This window comes from Astyanax mexicanus, chromosome 4 (genome assembly GCF_023375975.1).
Source record: "Astyanax mexicanus isolate ESR-SI-001 chromosome 4, AstMex3_surface, whole genome shotgun sequence".
Taxonomy (NCBI): domain Eukaryota; kingdom Metazoa; phylum Chordata; class Actinopteri; order Characiformes; family Acestrorhamphidae; genus Astyanax; species Astyanax mexicanus.
This window is the reverse complement of record NC_064411.1, coordinates 38,527,241-38,549,240: the sequence shown is the minus strand read 5'-3', so window position 1 is coordinate 38,549,240 and position 22,000 is coordinate 38,527,241. Positions and strand designations below refer to the sequence as shown.

Sequence of the window (22,000 nt, the reverse complement as noted above, 5' to 3'; positions counted from 1 at the left end):
GGGTCATAAAAGTCCTTGAAGCGAGGGGTTCTGTGCTGCTCTGCTGCTTGACCGTGGTGGCTTTTATTTTTAATATGAGGGGAGGAGGAGGAGAGGAGGAGGAGGTTTCCTCACAGCTATCTGGCCAATTTCAAACACTCGCCGCCACCATATTGGAAGGAGAATACCGAAAACAGACACTGGGTTTCAAAACACGGGCTTTTTTCCTACGATAACCCGAGCTTTACTGTTTTTATCAGAGATCGGATATATTCCTCTACTGTGCTTTTGTTTTTTTTCCTGAAGCGAAGGTTTTAGCTGTTATACAGTATCGTTTCCTCAGCCCGTGTTGTTGTTGTTTTAGTGTTGATTTTAACTAAAGCTCGCTGGGCTGTAACTGTTAGCTTAGCTTTAGCTGAGGAAAAAAGCGCGTATATCGTGTTTAGGAAGTTTTATTTGAGTTAACTTCGTATCCATGGCGTTTAAAGGGGCGAATTAACTTAGAAAACGAAGGTTAGCTAAGCTATATAGTTATATATGTGTGTGTGCAGCTATCTAAATGTAGTTCTACAAATACTTGCTAGCCTAGCCAGCAGGTTTAATAAACAGCCTGTAAGAGAGACTGAGCGCCGCCGCCGCTGCTGAACTCCGTTAGCTAAAGCTAGTTAGCTTAGCTCAGTTAGGTACAGTTAACGTTAGCTTGAAAGCTAAGCTAAGCTAATTCTAGCTTGTTTCACTTGAAACCCAGTCTGTCTTTCTCTCTCTCTCTCCTCATGAACATAGCGAGTGATAGTCATAGCTTAGCAGTGCTGCTGAAAACATTTAATTCTCATTTCTCCTTACTCAGGACTTAAGCTAAACAACCCTCTCGTTTCTGCTCTGTTTTTTGAGCTCTAAAGTTGTAGCTCGTTCGTTAGCTTTTGTTTTTTTTTAGCTAGTTTAGCTAAACCACAGTCGAAGTGGAGCAGAAGAGAGAAACTAGCCAGCTCGCCGCTCCTGGAGAAGAAAAAGGAATAACCTCCTTGTTTTTCCATGGACAACACGTCCATAATAACGCAAGTTACGAACCCAAAGGAGGAGGAGATATTATCGTCAAACCCTGAAAAAGGTAAGAACTGGGGTAGGTCGGGTTTAAACAGTTAACGTTATTTTCTGAACTCGGTTTAGTGGCGATAATACTAAGTTACTATCGACCGTGAAAACGCGTTTACATGGATCTTCCAAGCTAACTAACCTAACGCTAAAGTGCAGATATTGACTAATAATACTTGGAAAAGCTTAGCTAAGATATGGAAGTATTTCAGAAGTTATCTGAAATAAATGGCCAGAAACAAGCCAAGCTTAGCTTGATAGTTACCTAGCCATGTCAGTGTAACGTTTATTAGTTTAGCTAACTTAGCTAACGTTAATTGTATGACCGTTTGAGACCAAATTCGTAAAGTTTAATAGAGATGCTGTTTTTACGTTCTTTTTTTTTATTTCTGCCCCTCCCAACCTGAATTTCTAGAAATATGAGGGGAAATAACCTTTAATAGTCTTTCCTCATTTTTTTTTATTTTGCTCCTTAACATAACAGGTTAGATTATAATAGATTTTTGTGACAATCTAAATTTATTAGGGAATGCATGGGTTGGCATTTGTAATCCATTTTTACGTTTTTTTGTTTTTTTTTAATTATGTCCCTCGGGGCATAATCTTTGCTAGTTTTTAAAGTTAGTCTCAGAAAATTATACATTTTACTGTTTTATCTAGCTAGTTAATTAAAGTAAGTTAAATATTCTGAAGCATAGCTAACATAGGTAGCTCTTCAATTAGCTAGCTAAAGTAACAAGACAACTAGTTAAGTATACTATAAAATTACTATTAAGTTATAGTGAAGAGCTATGGCTAGCTTGCTGTCTAACTAGCTGACAGAGACATATATTTGCTCTTATTGGTAAAAAAAAATATTACAAGCAAACCTATTAAAAAGTAATTATTAGCAGAGCAGTTATGAGCATAGATTATATGCCTACTTACCATGCTGTTGTTGTTACATAATGTTTAATTGCCTGGAGTGGATCTAGGGCCCTTGGTCTTTTGTTTTTGCTAGTTAAGTAGATATTTGTGTTTTTACAATATTTTGGACTAGAGAGATAACTCTTTGCAGAAACTGCAAGTGGGATTGCAACTCTCAGTCAAAAAACGTTTTGCTGCATGGGGAAATTCAAATAGGTTTGGTCAAAAAAGTGTCACTGGGCATAAGACATCAAGACTATACTATTAGTTATACATAATACTGAATTTGGTGTATTTGTTTTGGTTAAAAATAAATAGATTAGATTAGATTAGATAGATTTATGTGCAAGTGGAACAGTTTTGGCCTCAATAGTTAACTCACTTACCCAAAACCTATATACAATCACACTATTCCTGCTCAGGATAGATGTATAAAAGTTAGAAGTTATAATCAAGTTGTGGTACTTTTAAATAGCTAAAACAGTTGTAAGATTGCCTACACTCAACCTAGTTCATTTAAAGTGATTTCAGATCACTTCAAGAACATGTAGTGCTAAACTTAACCATGCAATACTATATTAACATGAGGTGTGTACTGTTTGCAGCCACCCCACCCAAAATGCCTGCTGTGCAGTTGTATGTTCAGAGGATTGTTCAGTAGTAAGATCTAAAACGGGATGCTGCACATTGTGTAAAACTCTGGCTGTTTATGGTAAGCTATCTGGGGTGAAAAGTAACCCAGGGATGGTGGCATTTTTGCCCTGTTACTGTTGTCTGTCAGCACGAGATGCCCTCTGTCCTCTTGGCTGACCAAATTGAGCGCTGAGTGCTTCCAGGCCTTTACCTTTTGACCCCTGGCTCTGTGATGGGAGTGACCTGCCGACAGCTGCTTTTTCGTTTAAGCAAAGAACAAAGATGCTGTTTGGAGATGAGTAGCAGACTCCGCTTCGGTGTTATTGATAACTTAGTGTGGACTTCCAAATGTATCACATTGACATTAGTTATTATTAGATACATGTACATTTATGGCATTTGGATACTGTTTGAACCAAACCTTGGCTTTTCAGGGGAATGGTGGTGGTGTTGCCCATTACACCACTCCAACCAGTTATTAGTTTTACCATTCTCAGCTGTTTATTTGATTAACATTCATGAGAGTAAACATCTGACAAATAAAGTAAAGCTAAACAGTTGGGCCAAAACATCTATAAAACATCAGGCAAGTTTTGTGAGGGTGTTCCCCAGTGTACCCTTAAGGCAGAACAACCTGTGTACTGGCGATGTGGTTGTGGGTAATGCACAGATATAGTTTTAATTTTATCGCAGATCGTATGAAAGAATTATTATTGTATGAAGTCCTGGATCAGCATTAAATTAAAGTAAATAAAAAAATACAGAAAACCAAATTTTATTGCAACAGGGACATCTGTGTTCTTAGTTCTATATATCAAATTAATGCTTAAGTATTGCAAAAAAGATCACTTATACTGACTGTGGTCTTCAGCTTTATGCTATGCTACTATGAATCAGATTACGCTACAGTTTATCAGCCCAGTTTATCTTGAGAATTTGCACTTAAGCATGAGTTATTTGAGTTGTGAACTTAATATGGTCACAGTACTAAGGCCTCTCTGAAAAGGAATGGGCTAATGAGGAGGTGTACAGTCAAGCGAAGGAGTGAGTGAATGAGTGTCAAGCAGTTTGAGGCAGCTGCATTTTAACATACCTTCAGCTCTACTGGTGCCTCATTGCCTCCTGCAGCGATCAGTGTCATTTCCATGCTCTTTTGTGATATTGTTTTTAATATAACATGACTTGCTGCGTGTTCTGATTGGCTGTGCTGTGCTGTTTTGTTCTTCTCAAAGCAGGGTGATTTACATTTACATTTACATTTACATTTTCGGTATTTAGCAGACGCCCTTATCCAGAGCGACTTACAACAGTGCTTCAAAGTTACTTAAGATATCCAACGCTAGTTTGTAGACTAGGATCAAGAGATACATAGAACTTAATCATGTTTAGAACCCTAGGAACCCCTTTTTTTTTTTTTTTTTTTTTTTAGTTTAGGAACTCTTTAAAAAGATGTGTCTTCAGTCGACGTTTGAAGACCGTGAGTGACTCTGCTGTTCTGACATCCAGTGGAAGTTCATTCCACCACCTTGGTGCCAGCACAGAGAAGAGTCTGGATGTCTGTTTTCTGTGTGTTTTGAGTGATTGAGGTTCAAGCCGAGCCGTACTGGAAGCTCTAAGAGCTCTTGGTGCAGATCTGGCTTTGACCATCGCCATCATGTATGAAGGAGCTGGTCCCTTTTTGCCTTGTAGTCCAGCGTCAGGGTTTTAAATCGGATGCGGGCGGCAACAGGAAGCCAGTGGAGGGAACGCAGCAAAGGAGTCACATGACTGAACTTCGGAAGATTGAAGACGAGTCGTGCTGCAGCATTCTGAATTAATTGTAGTGGTTTGGTGGCTCTCAGTGGAAGACCAGCCAGTAGAGAGTTGCAGTAGTCAAGTCTTGAGATGACAAGAGACTGCACAAGCACCTGAGTGGCTTCCTGAGACAGAAACGGTCGAATTCTTCGGACAGGTGATTTATACACCTGTCAGTCCATTTTGCTATAATAATAATGGCACTTGTTAAGGAGTGGGTTCTACATATTTACAATATTAGACAGCAAGTAAACAATAAGTTCATAGTCAGTTCTTCACGTTTATATGTTTGAAGCAGGAAAAACAAGAAAGCATGATATTGTCATGAGATACTTTGACAAGGGCCAAATTGTTAAACGACTGTGAGATGTTAGAACATCTTCAAAGCATTAGTCATGTCTTGTAGGGTGTTCCTTCAGTGAGTGTATGCATTTATCAGTACTTATCAAAAGAGCTCCAAGGAAGTTAAACAGGTGAACTTGTGACAGGGCCAAGGATGTGCGAGACTGAATGTATTGCTTATGATATTGCCTCACAAATAAACCTGTAGGACTTAAATATTCTGCTGCGAGATGGCACAGGACGGTTTTAGAGGATTTGTGCGCTCCATGCCTCCATATCTCATGCAAGTTTTGGTGGCATGAATGAGACCAAATACAATATTAGTCATGTTGTTTTGTTAAATTTCATTGTTGTGCTATTTGATGTTTGATCCCCTCCTTTGCACCTTGCTATTACTATTTCCATTTGCTTTTATTTACATTTAATGGTGTAAACAAACTCGATCTCTTGCACGATAACGTGTGCAACAATATTGATGCATTGACTTTGCTAGTTTTTATCAGCCTTCCATCTGCTGCAGTGTGTGTGTGCGCGCAACAAGCCATTCAATCAGGCCTCAAGGCCTTGTAGCTGAAGAACAATTCAAACTCATATTCATAGACCGAGTGCATGCGTCTGCAGAACTTGAGCATTCGAAGGAACACCAGACTGTTTGGTTTCCAATGAAGGCAACAAATGTGTAAATTAAAGCGGAATAGCCTTATCAGTTTGGGTGTATCAGTTTTGTTTGTTGCCAGGCCAACCAATTATAAGACAGAGTGTTGATAAAACTGTGAGTAGTATTTTATGTAACTGTACTGAACAGAACCTAATGTTTTCAGGACTGCTGTTTTAAAACTGTTTGTATTGGTATATGATAATGAAGTATGCAAATTATAGCCTATAGAGTCTAAAGTAGGCCTAAGTAAGTGTTCTTGCAATGCAGAAATTATAGTTCTCTAAAGCTGTCATGAGTACAGAAGTACTGTTGAGACATAATTAGTTTCAAATGAGGAAGTGTATGTATTTTTTATTATAATTATTTTTTTTGTGATTTTTGTCAATCTGGATGGTAATGCCTTCTATTGTGTATTTATGGTACTAGGGGTGTGCTATATTGTATCGTGCACAATAATATCACCAACGTTTTTGATTATCGTGTACGATATTATACCCTGAAATATCGTGCTATTTTACCCACCCATAATTATCACATCAGAATACTACTGTTGAAAAATCAACACTGTTCTCATTTCCCTTTATATATCTGCTAGAGGCAGGTTAGATCGGTCCAGTATCATTTATTTACTTTAGTCCTAGATATATGGAGATATTTGGAGTGCATTATTAGTATCCTGACATTCTGGATTGTTGTTATAAATCTGATAAAATTCTTGTATTTTTTAATATCTTAATTAGGGGTGTGCCATATCATATGGTATGCAATAATAAATTGTCAAATTAATTTTGCTGCAGTAATTTGTTCTTGAAATAATCTTTTTAATTCAGTGAAATATCGTGATATTATTTTAGGCCCACCCCTACATGGTACATATGATGCTGTGGGGTGAGAAATGTTAAATGCCAGCACAGCTTCAGGAAATTAAATGTTCCATTCACTCTCAGCCTCGCTCAAGTGCCGGTAAATCATGTGACCTTACATGTATAAAGATCTTTTCAGCAGAAGACCAGTTACCGTTAACTTTTAGTATGTAACTTTTTTTGTTATTTATCTATTTTTATTTTATTACTTTGTGTATGTTTGTGTATAACATGGTGCTGAAGTAAAAGCAGTAAGAACCACAACTGTCCCCATCCTTACATAATTCTCTTAATCATAAATGGGTCTTTATTTAGTTTTTATATTGTTTGTGAACAAAACCCTTACAGTCCTCACTTTAATGTTTAGCTTAAACAGAGGGAATAAAGCCACATGTGTAGAAGCCAGAATTGCTGCACATGTGATTTTAGTATAACCTTGTTAAATGAATTGCAGTGTTGATTGCATCTTACACTCAAAGTTTAAATGGCTCTTTTGAAGTACCAAAACCAAAAAATATATGCGTAAGTGGTGTGCCCCTTTTAAGGTGCTTCTTCTAACTGCTTTTGAAGAAAACTTTGAAACAGTTTCTGTCAAATAATGAGCATAATTTGTATCACACACATAAATCAGTTCTTTAAGGTTGCAAAGCTGCTATAAACAGTAATTACTGATGTTTAACAGCCATTTTAAAGTCTATTGCTTGAGCCTTGGGAGAGATTTCACTCTGAAATGTGAGCTTTGGGTCTGAAGTTAAGAGTTTCAGCACTGAGCGAAGGGGCAGGAGAGGAATTCAGCTTTTCTATTGGCTGTATGGAGGATTTGGCCCCTCCTCCTTTTGTACCAGCCCTCCTGTCTCCTTCCCTCCTCCCAGCGCTCGCGTGCTCTCGCTGCTCCGTGCGGCCACAGGAGTCGTCACTCGAGCTCCAGAAGGAAACAGAATATCTGCATGCCCTTAAAATGGAGCTGCAGGCTTTGGCCAATGTGTGTTTGGGCCCATAGAGGACTGGGTGGAATCAGGAAGTTGGAGGGTCTTGTTTCTTTCCCCCTCCCCGCCTCTATTTTTAAAGGACATTCACTCACCAGTGACCTCAGTGTCACTGTGTAGAGCGCTTGCTGTGGCTCTGGTATGGCAGGAGATTATTATTAGGGTGAGATTGAAAGAGAGGCGACTGATGACATCTGCTGATGGACGCTGTGACATGCTGATGTTTCTTGCCTGTGATTATTCTCCCCAAAATAGAAAAGTTATTATAAATGTTTCATTCCTTAATACAGTTTGAGCTCTCATGCCGTCAGATGACTTTCTTGATGATTTTTGACTGCAGTTTAAGCTCTTGCAAGTCAAATGCTAGTCATGCGGCTTGAAATGACATTAAAACAATCAGTACTGTTCATAAGTTTACAAACACTGTTTTTCACATGTAACAATGCAGCTTGTTTGCGGAATAAATTATGAAATGATTGGAGTTGATTTTTCCTGTGGACTTCTGCAGCTTTCAGAAGAAAGTTCTAAAGATGTGAAAATTTTTAAACAAATAAATCAAGATTCATTCATTTAAAGTTATGTCAGAAGCTATTATTTTTCAAGAGGAAAGTAATAGGAGTTACATGATCTGGATTGACTTAGATTTCATTCATAGTAAAATCTTATGGAAGAAAGCTGAGGTATAGTTTATCATTTAATAATGATTTGTTTACAAAATAAAAAGAGATATCCAAGATGGAAGTTTCTTTTGAGTTTTTGTATTCTATTGCAAATAGAATCATTTTTAAATTACACTTGAAATAGCAAAGTCGTTATTACATTTTTAGTTATTACGTTTCCTGTTTGCAGACAATTTGTGTTGTTTTCTGTAATTATAGACTTGTAGATCCCTATCAAATCCTGTCAAAATATTTATTTCTGTCCCATAACTTTTTTTTGTTTGTTTGTTTAAGTATTTTCTCGTTTTTCTCAATGTATCATCAGCTGCAAAAAATACAGTAAATACAGTTACCAAATAATCCAGCTGTTAAAGCCAAAATATAAGTAAAATCTCTCTATTTACAGTAGTTTTAAATCCAAATGTGATTATTAAAAAAAAGTAGAAAGACAATTGAGTCAGTGGCTTCTGATTAGCATGTATACTTGGAGAATTTGCGTATTTACCCCAATAGCACAGACCACTTATTCTACATGCCACAGTGTCTACTATTTTACCCACTAACTTCTGCCAACTTTCTGTGTTGGTTAGCAGTGTTTGTATTTGTTCTACTCTGCTTGTCTTTTTAAACATGTTTTTCTCTTCTCTTTTGGATAGTTTCGCTGTCTAGCAGCAGCTTGAAGAAGAAGAGTCGCCGGAGTCTCTTCAGCTCCTTCTTCTGCTGCCTGCGGAACTATGAAGCTGATCCTCCTGCCACCACCAACAACAATACCAGCCCTCTGCCTCCTCCTGTGGAGGAGAACGGAGCGCCGCCTAAGGTAAGAACACCAGAGTTGTATAACTCCAAAACCAAACTGGAGTTGTATAACTCCAAAACTAAAGTAAGCAGCATATTTGGGTTTTTTTATGATGAGATTACAAAATCTCCTTTTGTATTTTTCTGTAGCATCTGTTAATCTTATCTTTGAAATAAACTTTGGAAGAAGGGATCCTTCTTCGTTTTTTCTTTGAAATGACTTTAATGATTGGGTTTGTTTAATCTGAACACAAACTTTTTGCTTATAGAAAATATGTCCATAATAAATGATTGGATGTGGTTTTAATGTAGTTTACATAATTTACCACGAATGTTGTTGACATAACCACCCCTATGTACACTTGTGTACTGAAACAGCACAGCACTATGTACACATAGTTATACACTTAATTTATTTTATTAGATAATGAGGTAATTAAATTGAGCACGTTGGAGAAGGGGAAATTCAAAACTCTCCAATACTGTGGCTTTTCATCTGGACATGAGGCTGGACATCTAATATTTTAATTATTAAATAACTGATCATTTTGTCTGATTAAATAATACTTTATTGGCTTAATAGGTCATTAAGTGTACCACCTTGGGATGTAGTGAGTACCACCAATGTTGCCCATACCACAGTTTGAGATCTACTTTTCTAGAGAATTGCTTTGCGATTAGGGTTGCAGCGGTAACCGGTTTCACGGTATACCATGGTATTAAAATGCACGGTTATCATACCGTGTGTGTTTGCTTATTACCGGTAAAACGCAAGCCAGCGGAGAAACTCACCCGCGCATGCGCAACTCTGCTCCGCTTCAGCTACTCAGCCCTCCAGCACACAGCGGTGAGAACGGCAGAAAGTGCATCAGACTAAACAAATCTCCGTCCGCCTAAAAAAAGGCTAAACTAAAATCAGCAGTGTGGGACTATTTCGGAGACCCGCCGAACGCACCCGAAGATGGTTATCCGATTTGTAATAAGGTAAAGGTGGACTTACGTCAAACCTGTTCTCCCATCTCCGAGAACACCACCCCGCTGTGCAGCGCAAAGTATGTGTTTAGTTTATAATTTAAATCTGAACCTAAATAAAACCTCTTTGTAGTCGTGCACAACCCATGCGGTAAGCGCTGAGTTATCCGAAATTTGGGCACGCAGGTACAGGCGTGAAGTGCGTGCTACGATGGATTCACGTGTCCGTTTAAAGGTCCTGGCCAGACTGGATGTGAAAGACGCCATTCATTTACATGCGTTCATTTTCAAATTCTGACGTGCCTCTTTTTCATATGTTAAAACCAGACTCGGTGTGAAAGCCTTAAAATAGAAATCTCTATTGTGAGGATCATGTCAGAAATAAATCCCCTCTTTCTGCAGTATCTGGTTATATACCAACTTGGCAGTAAAACGGACGTTTACAACAGTTGTTGATCAGACACTGACCCAGGCTCAGTTTATCAGATATTAAATAATTTAAACTTAAATAATGTAATTGAATATTTTAAATACAGGATCTTTACTTCTTAGAGGACATGTAATGTGTGTAACGTGTGTGTGTGTGTGTGTGTATATATATATATATATATATATATATATATATATATATATATATATATATATATATACACACAATATTTATGCCCTTAAGAGCAGTGGAAAAACTGGTTTCCTTCACCTGATGGTGTACAGCTTATTTTTTTAAAGGAGAACTTAAAATTATAGTTTTTCCAGGTTTCTACAATAAATAGTTAATTGAACAAAAAACCTTAGTTGTAATTTCTATAAGGGTCAGTTTAATAATATATGTAACAAACTGTGATACCGTGATAACCGTGATACCGCGGTAATTTCTGAGAAGGTTATCATACCGTGAAAATCTCATACCGTTGCAACCCTATTTGCGATATATAGAGTTTCGCGTATCGCAGAACATCTATATCTGACGTCTTTTTTTATTTTTTTTTTTTTTATTATTATATTGCAGGATTTCTTAATACAACACATTATCACCTTTTTCCAAAGTTATTTCTATTATTTAATAAAACATGTTGCTCAAGCTGTAAGATTTTTGCAGCTATCTATTAATCTGTGCAATTTAAAACATTGAACGCTATAAAAACCACTTGTCAGTCATTTGGTACATTGTTTGCACCCCAGTGCGGATCTTCAGCCTGTTTGGTCCCAAATCTAAGATCGTCTAGCCCTGTTTGTTTAGTTTTGTGTGTAATCCTCTGTGTTCAGTTTCACCATATGTCTGTTCTCATTTCAGCCTCATTGTTACCTTTCTAGACTGGTTACATGTCCTGTGTTTGTTGTATCACCTCACACTATCCTCTTTGTGTGTCTGTGTCTCTCTGTCTTCATCTCTCCTGGTGTGTCCTGGCCCAGTGTGAACAGGCTGAGGTCATCCCTGTACCCGGTGTATGTATTACCCCTTTCTGTTTCCTCCTGCTTGTGTTTTTGCATGCAGAGTGGAGAGAGAAGTTATTCTAAATCGTTTTTTCTAAACCGGGCTCTGTAGTCAAGGCCATTTTACCAAACCCTTCCTGTTAGCTGTGGGTTAGCCTTGGATTGCATGTGCTATATTGCTTTTTCAGCACTGCTATCTGGAGTGTTTCTAGCGCTGGTTCATGGATAAAGACCTTTTGAAACAGGTATAGGCCTTAGATTCTTATAGACCAGAATCTGCTGCATAAAATCTAGCACCCTGATAGAGGTAATGATTCCAATTCAGTATCAAACTGTGAGTCATTGATACAACACTTCGTCTGTTCTAAATATTTTCGAATGTTTTTTTTTAATTTTTTTTTAGAACCACCATCATTAAAATAAACTACATTACTAAGGCTATGTTCAGATTGTCATCCGTGATCTGGTCTGAGAAACGAATCAGACTGTCTATAATCTGAATCAAAGTCAAATTGGCGAGGGGGAGGGGCTTTTACTATTTTTACTACTTTTACTCACACCCGCATTGTTTTTATTATATTTTTGTATGAGTAAGGTAAACCTGTGCTGCGTAGAATTAGACTTTCTGCTACATAAAATATAAAAAAATATTAAAGAAAGAAGTTCTCTCTAGAATTACACTAAATTTAAATGTTTGTTATACTCCTACAAAACGGGTAGCAGTTTTTCATAACTTTCATAACTAAGAATATTCTTATTCTTAAAAACGATTGTTGAAAAATTAGTAACCAAAGTAGTATTTGAACTTAAACTTACCAATTTTCTGACCCTCTTTTTTGCTGTACTTTTTAGGGCTGCTATTTGTTTGGAATAAGATTACATTGCAATATTTTGTTGTTTTGAAATATAGAAATATTGCAGTATTAATAAATACAGGAATTAAACGTTTTGCCAGAAGTCAATGATTTTAATAGTGCAAACTGTTTGTCAACCATCTAGATGTTATGTAAAATATGAAGTGTGCATTTTTTTTTGTGTCAAGTAGCGAAAAGGCAAAAAAAGAAAAATGTAAATTGACAGTTGCAAAAAATATTGGATATCCATATTGTGTGATGTGACTATTTCGCATTTGTAGGTTGAGATGAGCTTATGTGATGCAAGATTAAACAATATATTTTGCATCTCTATTTTAATAAATACTGTAGTGATTAATCAAATAACTTTTCTAAATAACCTGTAGATTAAACAGTTAAAATTACAATTACAAGCCATGAATAGACTTTTAATATTTAAAACTCTGAAATGTACCTTACATTTTCACACAATTTCAGCTAACCATTTTTCAGTTAATTTTGAGTGAGTTTCTATAAATTGCTTGTGGAGATTGAGTATTTTATTTTATTTTTATTTTATTTTTTTCTCAATAATTTAAACTGATACAAAATGTACTATGATTAAGTGATGACAAAAGATGCAAGCAGGGTTATTGAGGATAACTTCAAGTTTAACAATCTGTTCTACGCAAACAGTGGTGGTTGGTGATAAAAAAACAGATGCCCCAAGAGTGTAATTCCTCTTAAAAACTCCCTCAAAGATAGTTATTACATGAGACTGTAATCTCGTTCTGCCCCTGAATCATAGTTCATAGTTCTGTGGTACTTTTGAGAAGGCATGTGGAGATTCCTTAGAATTGTTTTATTATTATTATTATTATTTTATTATTATCTTCACATTTGGAAAAAATCCTGTTAAGTCTGTAGTTTTTAAGCAGCTCACCAGGGCAGGTTCATTAGTGCGCTCTGATTTACTTTGCTTAAAAGATTAGTTTGACTCATCCACTTAAAAAAGACAAGGATTATAGATTAGGTTAGCACAACATAAGCTTCTGTTCTCTAAATGCACTGCTTCTGTGCACTGCTCTGAAGATGAAGATGGTGCTAATCATCTCTTGTTTTTGTTATCCATCTCCTGTTTGAGTGTGAGAGCAAAAAAGAAAAAACTGCTAAGCTAATTTTTATCTTTTCCCATAATCCTTTCCCTTCTTTTGAGGAATCTGTGGAACAGAGCTGGATTTTTACTGCCTGTGAGCATTTCTTTGAATGGTTGTTTTAAACTCTGCAACACACTTAAAGCTATTGCAGCTTCATCCATGCAGTTTCTCAGCTCCCCCCTCATATGTCTCTCTGTCTTGACCGCATGAATCTCTCCTTTCCTTCAATGGCACTCATCCTCCCTGTGCTCTGTTCTGTTCTCCCAGCCTCCAGAGAAATACCTCCTCTCCGAGGTGAACATTAACGACTATGGCAAGAAGTGTGTTGTAATAGACTTGGACGAGACTCTGGTGCACAGTTCATTCAAGGTAGGTCAGCCGTTTAATGACGGACTCAATCAACTTGTATTGTTCTTTCCAGTGAGGCATATCATAATCAGAGCGTAGGCTGTCTAAGACATATACAGCACATATATACAGTCGCTCCGCTGTCAGGACTTAGCAGTTGAAGTGCAGCTTGGGTTTTTATGCACGATGGTGCTTGTGACCTTCCGTGACTGTTCAAATCGGCACTATGTGCACATGGATTTGAGCCGTCACGCTGCATTTGCTGCTTCTCCTACTGGGTAGAAGATTTAGAGAGCAGCAGCACTGATTTAGCAGCTCTCAGGATCTGTGTGGTCTGAGCTTTCACATTTTTGGGTGCAGGAGAGGGGGGCCAGTTGTGGAACCAGTAGTAAAACTAATGAGGAAAGCAGCCTTTGCTCAATTTGTTCTGATTAAATTTGTCCAGTGTTTGACGTAATCCTCCTTAGTGTTCTACCTAATCCACTTTTAGTGCTGTTGAAAGAGTTAGTGCAGGATGGATGGATGGTTGGTACCTGCACAAAAACATAGGGCTTGTTTTATAAATGAAGGTTCCTTTAGTCAGATCATTTAAGCCAAATGTACGTTAAATATAATCCATAAACAGATAGATAAGAATGTATTTTTTTGTGTGCTCCGAGTGGTCCAGAGGGCTACGCGCTACCACTCTGATCAGAAGATTCAAGTCCAGTTCTAATCCTGTTCAAGTAGCTCGCCTTCAGCTGCCTGAGCCCTGAGAGAGCACAATTGGCCTTACTCTCTCTGGGTGGGTAGATGGGGCTCTCTCTCCTCATCACTCCTATGGTGAAGTCGTTTAGCACAAGGCATCTGTGGGGTGAGGCGGTGGCTGACTTCACATGTACCAGAGGAGGCATGTGCTAGTTTCACCCTCCAGGTGTTGGGGCATCGCTAGTGATGGAGGGAGTCCTAATGAGTGGGTTGGGTAATTGGCCGTGTAAATTGGGGAGAAAATAGAAAATAAATTAGAAATAAAATTATAATAAGAATTGACTTAATGTAATTTTGTACATTCTGCTCTTTGAGAACTCCTGCTTTGTGAATTATCACTGCCATACATCACTTTAAGTACATTAATGAACATACAAAATCATTAAAATCATCTGTGGCAAAATTACAGTCTGCTTAAGTACTCTGACGCCACCTGGTGTTGGCTAGTATGATTGCTGCTTGTATACAGTAGTAAATAGAATTGGTAGAACAGTGTACATGTAATAATAGGGGTGTGCCATCCGTCACATTTACACAGATGTGTGAGAAGGCTAAATAAAACCTGCCTATAGTTATTTTTAAGAACATCAAAAGACAAGTCCTGACATACAGCCTAGAAGGCAACCATATGTAAAGCAGGAAGGATATTTTGTGCAATTGTTTGTTTGCACTTTACATGCTTGCACTACATATTTTCCATTTTATTATCGAGGTAGAATTGTCCATCTTCTTGCGTTGCATTATTTATTTTTTATTTTATACAAAATCACACTTAAGTCAGAAAAGCAGACAAAGGTTTAGTCTTTTTTGTTTTTACTGTATGGAAGTGTTATACTGTTTCAAACTATTATTTTGGTTAAAGTTTTATTAAAGTATTATTAAAGTTTTTTTTCTCTCCACACAGCCCATAAGCAATGCTGATTTCATTGTTCCAGTGGAGATAGATGGCACAGTTCATCAGGTAATGTATCTTCAAGAAACTACAGGACATTATAACTGAGAACTGGTACAAAAAAAACATTTTATTATATGTTATAAATAGGCAGCTTTTTAAGAAGCAAAGCTTGGCTGTTACCTGGTTCAAGTAATCCAGGATAGGCTGTGTCTGTCCTGGTTGGCCTATTCATGATTACTTGCTCTGGGTGGCAGCCTAATATCTTCAAGTGGTAGCACTCGTCAGTGTGAAGCAATTACTCATTTATTTGTTTAGCCCTGTAATCCCTCCTCTCACAGAGGCCTGTCACAGTTATTACATAATCGCTTGATTGCAATTAATGAAGATGATTATTAAGTAATGTTTTCACAAAGATCCACCATAACATTATAACCACCACCCTAATACTGTGTAGCACTGATCAGTCAGGCATGGACTACACAAAACCATTGAAACTGTCACTAGCAGTTCTTTTATACCCTGTATGTACCCACCGCCACCTCCTGGTTGGCGAACAGACTCCAGCCTGCCAGTTCTGTGATACTCCTCAAACTATTAAACACATCTTAGTAGACTGCCCTGCACTTTTAACCACCAGAAATCACTTTTATAGGGTTGCAAATGTGAAAGAACTGTTTGAAAAAAATCCACCAGCTAAAATACTTAATTTTCTGGAAGTCCTTCATGTGAAGACACTGATTTAAGTCTGTGATGCTTGAGTTATGAACACTGTTGATGCCATAAAATAGCCAAAATGTTGCTCAAGCATTTCTGAGCATTCGATAGGTAATGACCAAAAGTGACCAGTTGTCTAGCCAACACAATTCAGATTCTTATTATTGTTTCCTGATCATCAATTTCAGAAACTGACTATTCAATTGCTGTGTTGTATCTATGTATATATTATGTAGATCCCATTCCTTGTTCGGTGCCATTAAAACCAGAAAAATCATTACTGTGTATTGCTGTATGGTTCTGAAGACATTTGTGTAAATTTGTACATTCACAACCTACCCCATTGAAGGACTCATATGTCCACATTCTTCAGGTCAGTTTTTAAGTTTAAGGAAATATTTAAGAATTATATTTTATGTAGTAACTTATAACACGATTAGCATGTGTCACCAAACATTAAGGAAACATGCTGAGTTAAAGCACTGACGGCTGGTGTCAGCAGAGCTTCATGACAATCTGTGAATTTTAGCCTTCAAATCTACCTACTGCCATTTTTCCAGTCCCATTTCCATGCTTTGGGTTGCCAAGTATAAACAACAGCACTCAAACCAGTGAGCTGGCTATTTTTCTACTTAACAGGTAATCATTGATCTTGGTGGTTGCTAACCACAGCTAGGTAATTTACCACCACTAGCGCGATTGGTTATGCCTTCTGACATATATCCTGGACCCATTCTCTGAGGTGACATTATGTGATAAGTTTACATGCTGTTATCATATGGCCTACTGCTACGGCTTGTCTGTGTACATATATGGACTGTGTGGATTGAGGAGTATGCAGTTCAATAAAAAAAAAAAACATAAATTTTCCGTGATGGAAGAATTTTTAGGATAGCTAATTTAGTTTTAGATGCCAAATAAAAGACTTAAACTTGAATATTACATTGACATTAAACGGAACAGATGTTATACAACAGGCTTAGTCCTCAGGTGTATCTGTTACTTTAATAAGCTTAAGTGAGCTAAGGTGTGTGTCTGTGTTCCAGGTCTACGTACTGAAGAGACCATTTGTGGACGAGTTTCTACAGAAGATGGGAGAACTGTTTGAGTGTGTGCTCTTCACAGCCAGTCTGGCCAAGGTTTGACTATTTCACAACACCTTCCTAATCTTTCCATTTTTCCATTTTCAGAGGTGTGTTTGTGTTTGTATGTGTGTGTGGGGGGGGGGGGGGGGTGGACATGTAATATGCCCATAATGTAAACACACTGCTTACTTTGACCTTTGGCACACATGCTGTGAGTGCACGTAGCTTCTGAATTTTAACACGCTAGTCTGCCACACACGGTCCTTACACACAGCACATGGTTACATCTCAGTTAGATAAGCTATGAAATATTTTGCTGAGAAAAGGTCTTAGAGAGCTAAAGGGGCTTATTTGGGTTTTAACTGGTTTGTTTTTGTCTTAAAGATACCAAAAGGAACCTTACACAGTATTGTAACCGATAAATTAATTAAAGTCACCTTTTGTAAAGGGAAAACATATATACTACTTTGTAGTTGTTTTGGAAAATGTGAAGCTGAATTTTTTTTTTTTTTTTTTTTTTAAAACAAATTCTGGACCATGAAGTGAATAATGTACATTTACTGATTGGTCCTAGACCTACACCCTTTTGATTGTCAACAGGGCCACCAAGTAGAGACTTTAAATTAGGATTATTTTAGGTGTAATGGGCCTTATTCAGGAAGCCTTCCTAAAAACATTCCACCAGATTTGTGTGGAACTTAATGAATACCAATGGTTTGCAAATTGGGCTTATATATACATTTCTGTACCTGTACCACACTATTACCATAATGGGCACTCTTGAATTTCAAATAACCATCATAAGTTAGACCTTGGACTGAGAAATCATAACAAAAGCCTTAAATAAAAAAAAAGCATTCTGATCGGTAATTTAATTGAATAAAGAGAAGCTTTAGATGGATTATGCCAAGTTATTATTTCACAGATTTGCATGCATGGCCATATATGCATGTATAGACGTGATGTAACCTCCTTTCATTAAATATGAGCCATTTTAAATATCTATGAGCTCTTTAACTTAATTAATTAAAATACATTTTGAAACTATTAGGAATCCTCAGTCCTCAATCATCCTATCATCTCCCAAAAAGTTTTATGGTTTATACTTCATGCATTGCAACGGATGCAAAGTCATGCCCTTCCGGTTCCTGATCTGTCAGCAATCTAAAAAGATCAACCATAACATTTATAACCACCACCCTAGATTTTTTTTTTAAACCTCCCTCTGTAAGTATTATTTTAATTATTATTTTCTTTTCGTATTTATTTACTATTACATAGTTAAATTAGTTTATTGTAACCCACTGCAAAAAAAAAAAAACGAACCATACGAACAGGCTTGTTGATTGTGATGCTTGTTTTGAAGCATGCCTAAAGGCTTGTGAATGGGTTGTGAACTCTTTTGCTCTCCTCCTAATATCTGACCCACCCCTCTCTGTCTCTGTGTGGCCAGCATTTGTTTTAGCTGCTAATGCATGGGTAAGTGTCTCTATTGCCACCACGACTCCATGCACCCGGTAGCATTAGCCCACAAAGCCTAGCCGCAGACCTGTAGCTTCAGCTGTTTTTGAAAGCTTCCGTTATTTTCAGTCGGGATGCAATGGCCATCGTGAAGTTTCCTTTGTTGCTCTTCCTGTATACGATGTCTCAGACGCTGCTTTCCTTTCTGTCTTGTTAGTTGTATACGGCGCAGTAGCTGTTAAGAGTTGAGGCTGAGTGTTCTAGAGTCGTGTGCGTACCGTAGTTGCTTTGTTTGTAGGATGCTCTAGCTTGCCTTGTCTGTTAGGCTAAGAACTTAAGTGGCTGAGTGCTTGTTAGCTAGGCTCTTCTAATCTGAAGCATTTGTCATTTGTGTTTAGATGTTAATGAACCAGGTAAGTCCATTAGGTTAGCCTGCATGTAATTGTGGTCCTTTGTCGATAGATTTTTTAAAAATAGATATTTATATCTTTACGTTTTTATTTTAAGAAAAAGCATATTTACTATGTCAAAATGATTATGTTCTTCCTCTCACCTGTTAGAAGCAACTGGGAAATTGTATATCTTTTAGTAGAGATGGAACGATCTATCGGCTTTCTTTTAGTATTGGCCGATTTTCAGCAGCATTTTTTTAGATGCAGTTCCTTGACGAGCTGCTAGATGGAACTTCAGAGCTGGAGCATACCTGCCATTAATTGCTTGAGGAACCCCACCTTCTTAAAAGCTCCAGCTAGACTCACTCAACAGCAGCTACTTAATGCTACAGGCTCAGCTCAGTCAGTCAGTCTGGAGCTTTTTGCGTTTTCTACAGTTTGTAAGTGTTTTTGGGGGAAGAGGATAAAAATTTTAATCCTACCAACCAGATAATGCCGCTCTCTACAGTACATTTTTTATGAAGTAGCAAACACCACAGAACACAGCCAGAGTATTGAATTATTGTTGTTATTAAAATAAAAACTTAGTTATATATTTCAACAGTATAGGCCAGTCTTAAGCAGTAACATGACTCCGAAAGTATTCCGGAGTTTCTGCAGTAATGGCATCGAAGTTAATAAAAACTTAATTATAAAAATGACACTATTTACACTTATCTCTCTCCTGAAATCTGTGTATTTGGTGAGTAAAGAACTTCCATTTATTTACAGTCAGCTTAGATTCCCAGTGTTTGAACAGAGGTAGCTGTAATTAGGCTGAGCTGTAACAAGTTTGTCTGGCATCTCTGTGGCATTAATGTGGCATTTGGCCCAGCCCAAGGTCGGTATCAACAATCTGCGATCGAGCTGAAAGATTTGGGTGATCAAATTCGTCCCAAAAACACAGATCGGTCCATCTCTACTTTCTAGCTACTTTGAGTCTTGTGGTATTTAACCACATTGTTGAACACTGTTAACACTTTTGATAACTTGACCCTTTGACCTTCCTGCTGCAGTACGCTGACCCTGTGGCTGACCTTCTGGACCAGTGGGGAGTGTTCCGGGCTCGGCTCTTCCGGGAATCCTGCGTGTTCCACCGAGGAAACTACGTCAAAGACCTCAGCCGGCTCGGGAGGGAGCTACACAATGTCATCATAGTGGACAACTCCCCTGCTTCCTATATCTTCCACCCAGAGAATGCTGTGAGCTTCATTACATAATTTCCACTACCTAAATTTTGTTACTGGAGTGTGATTTATTGATCTAAAGGTGCCTGTCTGATTGACAAAAACACGCACAGACATTATTGTTTTTATTACTATTACTCAGATTATAATGAAAGCCTCCTTGTTTATATACACTTTCATATTATCCCTTCTGTTTCTCTGCATCATCTTTATCTTCCATTCACCTTGTTTATCAGTGGTCAAGACTTCACAGAAACACGCACACATGCTGACATGGCTGCTGGCTGGATAGTTCTAGTTGGTGGACTTTTCTCAGTTCAGCAGTGATTAAGTGTTTAAAAACTCCAGCAGCACCGCTGTCTGATAAAATCATGCAAGCATAATTGTTCAACTCTTGCAAAAATGAGTATTAGTAAGTGAAAGTGTTTTGTGGTTCCCACAGGTTCCAGTTCAGTCGTGGTTTGACGACATGAACGACACCGAGCTGTTGGACCTACTTCCGTTCTTCGAAGGACTGAGCAAAGAAGAAGACGTGTATGGAGTTCTGCAGAACCTCAGAGCCAGGTAGCAAGCTGAGCTGCCCTGCCTTATAAGAGGGTGCAATGGAGCGGTCTGGCGAGGGCGAGTTGCTCTGGGGGCGAGGGGTCGATTTCTTTCTTTCTTCTCTCCCAGACGTCACTTAACAGCAGCCCACTGCTCACTACACAGGAACAGCAGATCCACGTCTGCAGCCCACCAGGGAGACCCATACAGTGTGACGTAAACTCCACTACACGCGGACCTTTACTGCTCGAGAGACCCAGACTTGGCTCTCCTTCTAAGTGCTTAATAATAAACCAAAAACACAAACTCCCTTTCTTTTTTTCTCCCCTTTTTTCTTTTGTGAAAACAAGAGACTCCAAGACAATACAGATCTTTGGGTTGTCGCTATGCAGGCAGGCTCTGTGGCCTGTAGAAGTAAAGGACTGTTCTTTGGTTTGGTTTGGTTTTAGTTTTTGTTTTGTTGTTTTTGCTTACCCAACAAAGTGCCTTTTTTGAATGTCATTTTTATGGGGAAGGGGGAACACACTTTTGTACATGGCGTATTTCCAGAGAATCTTTTCCAGAATTCTGCTCTTTAAAACCGGAGAAACGTCTGAAATGTTTCGTAAAGGCACTAAGGCCGGAGTTTTTTTTTTTTTTTTGTTAGTTTTTTTTTTTTTTTTAATCTTATAGGCAAACGTCTCCATCTGTGTTCTTGTTTTCTTTTGCTTTAGCTCCATTTAGTGCCATCGAATAGACATGGTCTTTATCGTTGTTTCTTTAATAGACGTGCGTATCTGATTTGTCTAATAAGAGCAAAGGAATGCATTTGCACTTGTGTTCGTTTTACACTATGTTGAGGCTCCGTATTTAATTTTGTTGCTTTGTTGCTGTTTGTTTATGATGCGCTGCAGACCCGCGCTGCAGATCGTACCGTGCCAACGGATGGTTGTTTCCTCTCCGTTATTTCATTTTATCTTTTACATTTTAATTACTTGTAAATTTTGTTTTCCCCATGCTATTTGCTTGCTGAAGCTTGTCATCAGCACGTGGGTCCATTTTATTTTCATTTTTCATTTTTAAACCCGATGAATGAATTCGTAGAGTATTGAAATGTAGGGGAGAGGCCAGGCAAGGCCATGCGAGGCCGGTTAAGTTTGACAGTGACTTTTGGTCGTTTTAAAGCATTTTCCCGGAGATTAGAGCGAGTTAGTTGAAAGTTGAGTTACGTTTTTAAAGTGTTAGTCTTTTTTTTTTTTTTTTTTTTTTTTTAAGAGTTAATTTACAACAACAGTTTAGTCTGCCTTTGTTGAAATAGTTCTGACACCGTGCAGACCACAGCCCCCCCAACCCCCCCGTCTGTCCTCAGGATGCACAGTTGTAAATGTATCTCTCTTAATTTTATTCTTTTCATTGATTTTATCTTTTGACGTAGTCATTTTCTTTAATGTGGCTCATTTGAGCTGTTTGTATGAGATTTGCTTTAGTTGGTCATTTTGTTTAAAAA

The 22,000-nt window shown here is 37.9% G+C and overlaps 1 protein-coding gene across 2 annotated transcripts; it reads left to right on the top strand.

The window, feature by feature from the left end:
- The first annotated feature begins 123 nt into the window (after positions 1-123).
- ctdsplb (CTD (carboxy-terminal domain, RNA polymerase II, polypeptide A) small phosphatase-like b) lies at positions 124-21,764 on the top strand. 2 transcript variants are annotated; one of them, XM_022679163.2, is made up of 8 exons: positions 124-1,087; positions 8,569-8,729; positions 11,093-11,125; positions 13,371-13,472; positions 15,103-15,159; positions 16,854-16,946; positions 19,801-19,986; positions 20,414-21,764. In XM_022679163.2, exons 1-8 carry the CDS (start codon positions 1,012-1,014, stop codon positions 20,537-20,539), a joined length of 834 nt encoding a protein of 277 aa, XP_022534884.1. In that variant the 5' UTR covers positions 124-1,011; the 3' UTR covers positions 20,540-21,764. The 2 variants fall into 2 exon arrangements, with proteins under 2 accessions (XP_022534884.1, XP_022534885.1); XM_022679164.2 differs by lacking the exon at positions 11,093-11,125 and having other exon boundaries at positions 125-1,087.
- Positions 21,765-22,000: the final 236 nt, after the last annotated feature.

Excerpts from the sequence above, each read along its gene's own strand:
- ctdsplb (XM_022679163.2), top strand. The coding sequence starts at position 1,012 with ATGGACAACACGTCCATAATAACGCAAGTTACGAACCCAAAGGAGGAG. Across the intron at positions 1,088-8,568 it reads ATCGTCAAACCCTGAAAAAG|TTTCGCTGTCTAGCAGCAGC; the intron begins GTAAGAACTGGG and ends TCTTTTGGATAG. Across the intron at positions 16,947-19,800 it reads TCACAGCCAGTCTGGCCAAG|TACGCTGACCCTGTGGCTGA; the intron begins GTTTGACTATTT and ends TTCCTGCTGCAG.